We start from the raw sequence: 10821 nt of genomic DNA, 5'->3' as shown, positions 1-10821 counted from the left end.
AACATGTGGACAAGAGGGATCCAGTGGATACTAGGAGGCTGCATCCCCTGCTTGCTATGCTTGCCAGTCTCCCTCTCTCTGGGGGTAGGTGTCTGGCCAGGGGCAAAGGGAGCAGGAGCAGGCTAGGGGTAGGTGTCTGGTCAGGGGGAAGGTGCAAGAGCAGGGGAGGGTACAGGGGAAGATTGGGGGTGCAGGGTCTCCGTGGAAAGGATGAATGAGGGGGCTAGGGATTCAGGGTCTCAGCAAGGTGATGAGTAAGCAGGCTAGGAGTGTGGGGTCTCAGCCAAGTGAATGTGCAAGGGAACTGGGGGGGTGGGAAGGCCACATGGCTCCTGGCCCCCTAGAAGTGGGGAGGGCATGCAGCTCCCCCCCCCAGGAGGGGGGTGGAGGGGAGGCCTTGTGGCTACCACCCCCCAGAGCACTGGGGAGGGGGAGGCTTTGTGGTTCCGGCATCCCCAGGAGTTGGGGGGGGGGACTGAGTGGTTCCACAAGGAGGGAGACAGAGAGGAGGCAGGGAGGCTGAGGGCAGAGGGGGTGGTGGAATGCAGAGTGACGTGATGATGTCACTCTGTCGTCCTTCAGGAAATTTTTTTTTATATATAGAGAGAGATTGTGTACCTAGATTTCCAGAAAGCCTTTGACAAGGTCCCTTACCAAAGGCCCTGAAGCAGAGTAAGTTGTCATAGGATAAGAGGGAAGGTCCTCTCATAGACTGATAACTGGTTTAAAGACAGGAAACAAGATCAGGAATAAATGGTCAGTTTTCAGGTTGGAGACAGGTAACTAGTGATGTCCTGCAGGGGTCTGTTCTGAGACCAATCCTATTCAACATATTCATAAATGATCTGGAATATAGGGTAAACAGTGAGGTGGTAAAATTTGCAGCTGATACTAAACTGCTCAAGATATTGTGAAAATCAGACTGAAGAGCTTCAAAAGGATCTTACGAAACTAAATGACTGGTCAACAAAATGGCAGATAATTTTAATGTTGATAGATGCAAAGTAATGCATGTGGGAAAACATAATTCCAACTATACATATAAAATGATGGGGACTAAATTAGCTATTACCGTTCAAGGGAAAGGTCTTGGAGTCATTGTGGATAGTTCTCTGAAAACATCCACTTACTGGCCAGCATCAACCACAAAAGCAAAAACAATGTGAGGAATAATTAAAAAGGAATAAAGAATAAGACAGAATATCTTATTTTCTCTATATAAATCCTCATGCAGAGGTGGACTTCTTTGTCCGTAAAACTGGGTGGTTGTTGCAATTTTTGTTGCATCGCAATGTGAATGCTCTCCATATTTTGTTGCCAAAAGGAAGTTTTTGATGACAAAACTTGCACATGTAGACAAGGCTTAAGTCAGTTGATTTTCTAGGAGGATCTTTTGCATCATTTGCCAATGCAGTTGTTGGGCAGAACTATCCGAAGCAAATTAACTACCAACTGGATGCACCTTTGTACTGAAAATCTAGCAGAGCCACTCATTCTGGTTTTGTTTTTGTCCCATTCACAGTAGCATTTGAGATGAGGTGACCACATCTGCACACAGCATTTTACCACTCAAGGCAAGCACCCGCTACCGATTTTTTTTCTATCCCATTTTTCCACTTTGCACTGATCATCGCCTCTGTAAAGGGCTATTATAAAGAGGATGTGGATCCGCTGTTTTCCATGTCCAGTGAAGGTAGGACAAGAAGTAATTGGCTGAATTTGCAATAAGAGTGATATATGTTAAATATTAGCCCTGGTCTACACTAGGAAGTTATTTCAAAATAACCCCCCCTTATTTTGAAATAATAAGTGGAGCGACCACACTACCAGGCCTGTTATTTTGAAATAAGCTGATTATTTCAAAACCTGTACTCCTGCTTTCCTAGTGTAGACATCCCCTTCGGAAAAAGTTCTAACAACAAGGATGATTAACTACTGGAATAAGATACCAAGGGAGCATGTGGGATCCCCCTCATTGGAGGTTTTTAAGAACCTGTTAGGGATGGTTGAGGTAAATGCATATTTGTGGGAAGATGGATTAGATGACCTGTTGAGGTCCCTTCCAGCTGTACATTTCTGTGATTTTGATTCTATACCACAAGAACCTTTTCATTCCCTAAATCCCTCAAATACACATATCAGCCTTTCTCCCACTCTTTTCTTTGTATTTTGCTGAATTTTTTTAGACTCTATGCACTTTGAGGTATATTTAAACCTTTGTAAATTATGTAGTTGATTTTTAGATCATACATAAATAAAATAATCAAATGATACATTTGTGCTGCTGAAAAACGAAGGGGCTTGCAATGCACAAAATCTCAAGAAGACAGGTATTCTTGCAGGTTAAATCTGTGTATTTTGTGTATTGGTAGGGATGGCCATGTCTCTACTCCTGTTGAAGCTCCAAGCCCTGGCAGGCTTAGCCTAGAGGGTTAAAGCTGGGAAAACCCCTCCTAACTGGGCAGAAACCAGAGACAATATTGGGAGGGGGACATGTGGAATCATATTCCTTTTCCCCCAGATTTTTGTCTGGGTTTGCTGGCCCCACTCTGACACATGGTGCTATTGGGCCCCCTCCCTGCATGGCAGCTGCTGGAGCAGACAAGATGGGAGTTGTGGCTTGAGAGAAGAGGCAGTGGCAAACATCTGGGAGCTGCAGGGAGTGCTGCTGTTTTTGCTGCTGCCTCTTCACAGGGAGCTAATGTAGTGGCCCCTCCCTGCAGCTCCCATCTGTTTGCTACTGCCCCTCCATATGGAACTAACACCTAGGAGCTGTGGGGATGGGTCGCAGAGGATTAGAGGGACATGCCTGGGGTGTCTGACTCAAGCTATTGGGGGAGAATGAACCTTTAAATTGTGCTCCCAACTCTAAGCAGGCACCAGTTGTCTTTGGCAGAAGCCTTTAGTCCGCCCCACCCACCCCCCCACTCCACCCCAGGACAGAAGCCCTGAGCCATCCTTCCCGCACAGTAAGTGGAAAATGCGGGGGAAGCAAAATGGGAGACTCACGTTGCACATTAGAGCTGCATACAGCTTGGGAGCCACAGTGTGGCCACCACTGCTGTAGGCCAATCTCATATAAGTTTCTAGGACAAACTAAAATATTGTGTGAAGTCTATGGAATTAGACCCCTTATACCAGTTCTGCCTTTGTCCCTAAATCTGTGTTGGTTTGCTTAACTTACTCCAACCAAATCCCCATAGATAGTATATGGACAAGAATGTTTTGAGTATATAAACTTAAATTAATTGTGTCAGAGGAAAATAAAATAAAAGGACTGTTAAAAGATTAAGAAAAATGAAACATTCTTGCATTGCTAATTATACTTTTAAAAAGCCCCTTTCTTTTTGTTGTCAATAACATGCCTAAATATGTCAGTGGCCTTATCCTATATATTAAATGGAAACAAAACCATATGATAAGAGTAAATCTATGTTACAGTAAACTTCCGATAATCCGGCACCTTTGGGACCCAGGGGGTGCCGGATTAGCAGATATGCCGGACTATCAGAAGGGGGGGCTGTGAGGAGTCTGGGGTGGGGTGGGAGGATGCTACCCCAGGCCCCCTCATAGCCCTCCCTTCTGATAGTCCAGCTCTGCCCCAGGAGTCCCTGATTCAGCCGCTGCTGGTCAGTTTCAGCAGCGGCTGAATCGGGGGCGCCTGCAGCAGAGCAGCTGGGGTGCTGCAGGGTTGGTCCGGTGGCGCCTACCCTTGGCACCACGAGACCAACCTGTCAGCACCCCAGCTGCTCTTGGGGACGCCTGGGGCAGAGCAGCTGTGGTGCTGACAGGTTGGTCCCGCAGCGCTGCTCCTCGGCGCTACTGGACCAACCCAGCAGCACCCCAGCTGCTCTGCTCCAGGTGTCCCCAAGTCAGCCGCTGCTGATACTGATCAGCAGCTGACTCCAGAAAGCCAGAGGCAGAGCTGCTCTGTCTCGGGCTTCCTGGAGTCAGCTGCTGATCAGTATCAGCAGCGGCTGAATCGGAACGCCTGGGACAGAGCAGCTGGGGCGCTGCTGGGTTGGTCTGGTAGCGCCAAACCTCGGCGCTGCGGGGACCAACCCAGCAGCACTCCAGTTGCTCTGTCCCAGGTGTACCCAAGTCAGCTGCTGCTGAAACTGACCAGCAGCTGATTCCAGGAAGCTGGGGCAGAGCAGCTCTGTCTCGGGCTTCCTGGAGTCAGCTGCTGGTCAATTTCAGCAGCGGCTGAATCCGGGACAGCTGGGGTGCTGCTGGGTTGGTCCCGCAGCCCCGAGGGGCAGCGCTACTGGACCTGCCCGGCAGCACTCCAGCTGTTCTGCCCCCTGCTTCCCAGATTCAGCGCTGGTCAGTTTTAGCAGCAGCTGAATCGGGGAAGCTGGGGGCAGAGCAGCTCCAATGGTCCGGCTGCCCGGAGCACTTCCGGGTTCCTGATGGTGCCGGACCATCAGGAGTGCCGGACCGTCAGATGCCGGACCATCGGAGTTTTACTGTATTTATTTTTTAAAGTAAGTGATTGTGGTTTCGCAAATCATTTCAAAATTGTCCAAGTCCTGGGTCATTCTTGTTATGACTTGTTGCATTACAGTTTTATTTTGATCATGTTGAACCATGTAGTCCTTTAGGGCATGTCTATACTACTCACGTTATTTCAAAATAATGAGGTAAGCATCCACACAGCAAGCGTATTATTTCGAAATAACGGGCTTGCTATAGCGAAATAATAACCCCTCATTCTATGAGGAATAACGCCTATTTCAAAAGAGTTATTTCGAGAGTTATTATTTTGAAATAACTTATTTCAGAATAACCTTGTAGTATAGACATAGCCTTAGGGATCCTGTTGGGTTCATTCATGCCATTGCTTTTGGGGCTGTATTAACAATAATAAAACTATCAAAAATCATTGTCCACTCTACAGGAAAGCCTCAAAATTAGTCTAAGCAAGTTCCCCTAATGTGGACTCACTACCTCGATTTGGAGCCCCAGGAAGCACTGGAGAGTAATTACTTTGAATGGCCCTGGTTAGGAGCTATTTCAAAACAACAATTTTGAAGTAAGTGTTATTCCTCATGAAATAAGGGTTTATTATTTTGAAATAAGCCCGTTATTTTGAAATAATTTTGAAATAATGGGCTTGCTGTGTGGATGCAGCAAATTCAGAAAGGGGCAACAAAAATTATAAGGGGTTTGGAATGGGTCCCATATGAAGAGAGATTAAAAAGACTGGGACTTTTCAGTTTAGAAAAGATGAAACTAAGGGGGATATGATAGAGGTCTATAAAATCAAGACTGATGTGGAAAAAGTGAATAAGGAAAAGTTATTTACTTGTTCCCATAACATAAGAACTAGGGGTCACCAAATGAAATTAATAGGTAGCAGGTTTAAAACAAACAAAAGGAAGTTTTTCTTCACACAGTGCACATTCAACCTGTGGAACTCCTTTCCAGAGGAGGTTGTGAAGACCAAGGCTACATCTATACTGCTTCCTTCTTGCGCAAAAGCCTATGCAAAAGAAGTGCAGATTAGCATATTGCCATGTTTCATTTGCATAATTAATTTGGGGCGATTTTTGCACAAGAGGTTTTTGCGCAAAAAGGAGCTGTGTAGAGGGCTCCTTTTTATGCAAAAACCCCCTCTTCCGCAAGAGCTGTTCTTCCTAATTTTTTCAGGAAGAACGGCTCTTGCACAAGTGGCCTCTAATTAATTATGCAAATAAATTGCAGCAATTTGCTAATCTGCACTTCATTTGCATAGGTTTTTGCGCAAAAAGGAAGCAGTATAGATGTAGCCTATGACTTTAACAGGGGTCAAGAAAGAACTAGATAAATTCATGGAGGTTAGGTCTATCGAGGCTGATAGGTAGGAATGGTGTCCCTAGCCTCTGTCAGAGGCTGGGAATGGGTGACGGGAGAGGGATTGCTTGAAGATTTCATGTTTTTATTCACTCCCTCTGAAGCACCAGGCATTGGCCACTGTCAGAAGACAGGGTACCATGTTAGATGGACCTCTGGTCTGGCCGTTCTTATGTTCTTATGACGCTCACCTTGTTATTTTAAAATAATGTGAGTTATTTCAAAATAATGCTGTAGTGCAGACTAAGAAATGTAAATTCCACTCTAAGTGACTAAGAAATGTAAATTCCACTTTATTTTCAATAAAACTTAGGCGCCTATTATCATGTCACTTAGATGCTTTTGAAAATTTTATCCAGAGTGCATTTCTGAATTTTAGGTGAGCTGTTTTAGGAACAATTTCCAGAATGTCTTTAGGGTTGTGTGTTTCTTCTGCCCAAAAGGTTTGTTAGGTGACATGACAAGAATACATCAAAATATAACATTTTTGTAATTTATTATAAACATTTTGTTGTTGTTTAAAAGAAATTTAGTTTTGGTCAAAGTTTGCAGCACAAAAAGATAAAATAAACAAATACAAGTAATTTCTATTTTTCTACTTTTAAATTTACTGAATAGCATTTACCTTCAGTTTATCTTTTTTGAAATGTTATGATTTATTCTTTCATTGCAAAATTCTCAGTGTTTTGCAGGCTATAGCCCCAATATGTAAATGTGAGTAAACATTACTTATGACTTCACTGGGACTGCTCCCATGAGTGAAGTTACATATATGCTTACCTGTTTGCAGGAGTGGGGACAAAATACATCTCCTGACATTGAAATATACTCACCTCTAGACAAAGTGTAGCAGATGCATGAATAATAGATGGGGAGAAGAGAGGGAAAGATGGTTAGCTACCAGAGCAAACCCCTATTCTTTAGAAATACCATATGATCTTTAACATCCTCGCAGAAGGGACAGGACACGGACAGGGTATGTCTACACTGTGGAGGAAGATCGAAGCTGCTGCAGTCTAACTTCCAGGGTTCGAATTAGCAGTAAAGTTAAGACAGCTAATTTGAACTGAGAGGGGCACTCCTATCAATGCTAGTAACCCTTATTTCATGAGGAGTAAGGTTACGTCTAGACTGCAGAGTTCCGGTGTCCCGGAAAAATTCTGTCGTGTCCAAGGAACGTGTCTGGTCTTCCGAAAATTTTTTTGGAAGAACAGATGCTTTTTTTTTGGCATCCCTGTAAACCTCGTTTTACAAGGAAGAAGGGATGTTCCAAAAAAGTTTTTTTTCCTGACATTTGACCCACTGTAGATGGGCTAAATGCTGAAAAAGCCTCTTCCAAAAAAAGAAGCAGAAAAAGCTACACAAATTGTGGTTGGCAATTTGTGTATCTTTTTCCGGAAGAACTGTGTAGTCTAGACACAGCCTCAGGGAAGTCAAAGAAAGAGTGTTCTTCCTTCGACTTCCTGCAGTATAGACGTCAAAAGCCAAGTTAAGCTACTTTGACTTCAGCTACACAATTAACATAGGTTGCTAAATGGTTTCAACAAAAATACTGGACACACTTTACATTACAATCTACATTACATCTTATTTAGAAAATACTGGACATTTATATTTTCTTCATTTGTTTCCCAAACAGAAAGCTCAAATACTGGACTGTCGGTTCAAAACCAGACACCTGGCAACCCTAAATGTAGCTGAAGTTGCATATCTTATTTAGACTTTGTTCCATAGTGTAGACATACCCTTAAAGGCCCATGGGAAAGATGCCCACAGACAACTGCATGCAAGTCCTGCTAACTTTTCCTTCTGGGGCCAATGTATTCTTGAGTAATCTCATCTTTCTTAGGTACAAAGACTTTGAAGAAGCATCTCCTTTCATTGCCAAAAAAGTACATGACCTAACAGGGGCCAGGGGAGACGGGACAACGATTGCCTTCTGCGCCAGACAGTTATTATGTTTCTGTTCTCAGGGAACAGCCCCCTGCCACTAGCAGTGATGGGGGACGGGGGGAGGGAGCCAGCAGCTGCACATCCTCTCGCGCATGCACGCCGCGAACCTCCTCCTCCTGCTGCTGCTGCTGCTTCTCAGACTCCAGTCTCCGTGCGCTGTTGCCGCAGACCATGGCACCTTGGCTCCAGCTTAGCTCTTTCTTCTTCGCTCTGATCGCCTGCTTCAAGGCTCACCAGCTGGCTGGGGCTGCTGGAGGACAGAGCAGCAGGCGGGGGCCCGCGGCCGACGCGTGTGGTTGGAGGGTGAGTGGACTTGAAACTTTGTTTCTCGGTTCTTCGCACTGTCGGGGAGACTCGTGCCCCGAGTTGGGTTTTGCAAACTTGCAGGATTTGGCGAAATGGGCCTGGGGAGATGCCAGAGATTCCCAGTTATGCCTGGCAAACACTGTCCCGTGGGCAGCGGACTCTTTGCAGCCCAGCCCATGTGAGCAATGCAGGTGTGGTGTCCACCTATCTGCTCGACTTGCTGCTACCCCCAAATAGGAAGAGCTGGGCAGCGTGCTTGGGGAAAACGCCTTTTTCTGCAACTCCTCTTGTTACTGCTCCAGGGCTCTGCAACTGGTAATTTGCGGCCAGGAGGAAAGGTGGCATTTCCAGGGAACAGACAGTCATTGGTTTCTCGCCCTGGGGGAAAGGGGGATTCTTTAACCAGCGAGTGTGAAGAAGTCACTCAACAGCTCCTTTATCCGCAGCTCTCGCCTTCCTTAACTCGACCTGCCCTGCCAACAGGATAAAAGGCGATCATTTGGGCTTTGTTATTTTAATGATTCGAGGCCGGCTTTGGGGGGGATGTCTTAGCTTCAGGCCTGATGATTAGACAGAGGATGTAGGAAGAGTTGGTGGGGGGTGTGAAGGACTGGAAGGTGAAACATTCCAGTTTTGGTCTGTACCTTTTGTTCCTGCTCCCAGGGCCTGAGCTTCAGACTTTTCTTGCCTCGTTTTCCTGTTTGTTTTTCAAAAAACACCTTTTAGTGTTTTCTCTCCATAAAGGCTGGTTGGTGATAATTCTAGTTAAACTGTGGATCCCAAGAGGCATAGGAAGGACAAGACTGACTTTCATTACCCTTTTTGTTTGTTGTTTGATTCTCACTAATGATTGCCTTAGTTTTCAGATCTTTTGAAAAAATTACTGCTAGGCACAAGTCAGGGATCTGGAGGGAATAGTGTAATTCATTGAACTTAGAAAATAGTCTGGAAACTATGTGAGAGAGAGAAAAATATTTTAAACTACATTAAAGTTTAAACATTGAACCCTTCAAGCTCTACTCACGTATTTTAACTCCATTTACTAGAAAAAATATATTTTACCACAATACTTACGTGTCACAAGATGTAAACAGTGTACACCACGTATTTCAAACTATAAAGATACGAATTTCTCTCGGGTTCTGCAGCTGCTATTAAATATACTCTCATGACTTGTTAGGAGTTATGCTTCGTTAATTATGATTATCTTGACATCTAGAGGGATCTGAAATATATATAGAATTAATATTTTCTTATGGATGATTTGTGTATATAAAACTGACTATATCTGGGTCTGTTTAATGTGAAGTTCTTAAAAGGTTCTCCTCTAATAAATCTGCTAAAAATACAACCTTCCAAGTTACTGTGAAGAAAATCTTTATTTTTGTATCACATACAACAAATTTTATGTTTTAATTTTCTAAATAAACATTCCAATCACTTAGTCTGTGTTACAAGTATATTTTTTATTTCCAGTGAACAAATTTGCCTGACTGGTTTTATTAGATACTCAATCTGATTCTGTTGTATAATTCTTAATTGGAAAACTATTGATTTCAGTGGGAGTTTTTCCAGAGGAATGACTGCAGGAAGGGCCCTATTGTCTTGGTTGTGTGTATTTATCTTGGATTGCATGTACGTTTTGAATAGACTTGACATACTATTAAATGACTGATGGCCCCTGTAACACATTGTCTGCTCTGGGGCAGGGCTGCCTTTGAAGTGCTACCCTGTAGGAAGTAAAGAGACTATTTGCTCTATTAAAATTCCTTGGTATTTCCTCTGTTTAACCACAGGCCACTTCCCCTCTGCCACTCTAAACACTGCAGGGACACTGACTGATTGAAAAGACATAAGCCCTGAAGTAATTGTACCTATTCAAATAGATATTCTTATTGTAGCTTATTTATCAGTGGTTTCTAATCTATAGGTTAAGGGCAGGAACAAATCTAAAAACTTTATATAGAGAGATGAATAGTAAACATGTCTAGTGTGTTTTGAGTAAAACAATGTTGGTTAAGCTAACTTTCTCTATTGCATGTTAAAAATATTGTTTAACTGTTACTACTTGAGTAGTTAAACAAGAGATATAGTATGACTGTTATCTATGTGCGTGTGTCTTATTTTTTTAGTACTGGTATTGAGTGGATCTGTCTCACATTTCTCACAACTGAACTAGAGGAAAAAACCTAGGTCTTATTCCTTCCCCCTAGATTTGAGCACTTTTGTTTATTCCCGCTCCCCCATTCATGCTACCTCGTGTGTGAAATTTTCAAGCCATATGCTGCTTAGGCTTGCTTAATTTATTAGAACAAAAAATATGAAAATGCTATAATCTTTTTGTTTTTAATCTAAAGTAAATATTTAAAATCTGTCTTTTTTTACTGTTTTATTGCGATTAAAACTTCATTTTGGAAAGAAATAACATAGATGTATGTTGGTAGAACTTATATTTGCAAATGTTTGCTTTTTCAATCAGATTCTCAGCTTATTCTTAAAGATAATTCAAATTTGCAAAACTAAAGGTTATGGATCCAAGTCCAAACAACTTTAGTTGCAAAATATGTGAATTCTTGCCATTTGTCCTTTTGTAGTAGTTTGGTCTAGTCCTGCAAGACCATCATGACTCTGAACAATCAAAACAGTTAAGCATATGTTTAACTTTATCACGAGTAGTCTCACTGAGTAAAATCCTCCTGGCTCCACTAATGTCAATGGTAGAAATTC

General features: G+C 43.2%; 1 protein-coding gene across 3 annotated transcripts in view; it reads left to right on the top strand.

Moving 5' to 3' along the window:
- The first annotated feature begins 7862 nt into the window (after window positions 1-7862).
- IL17RD (interleukin 17 receptor D) overlaps window positions 7863-10821 on the top strand; it is a 73381-nt gene continuing 70422 nt past the window's right edge. Inside the window, exon 1 of one of the 3 annotated variants that reach the window (XM_089781204.1) lies at window positions 7863-8091. In XM_089781204.1, the coding sequence (XP_089637330.1) occupies window positions 7960-8091 (132 nt within the window). In that variant the 5' untranslated portion in view covers window positions 7863-7959. The remainder of the gene's footprint in view (window positions 8092-10821) is intronic. The other 2 variants (XM_089781205.1, XM_075938872.2) reach the window with 2 other exon arrangements.

Source organism: Pelodiscus sinensis, chromosome 11 (genome assembly GCF_052426305.1).
Source record: "Pelodiscus sinensis isolate ZL-2025 chromosome 11, ASM5242630v1, whole genome shotgun sequence".
NCBI lineage: Eukaryota > Metazoa > Chordata > Testudines > Trionychidae > Pelodiscus > Pelodiscus sinensis.
Note: the sequence above shows the minus strand (reverse complement) of the source record. Positions and strands in the feature narration are given on the sequence as shown.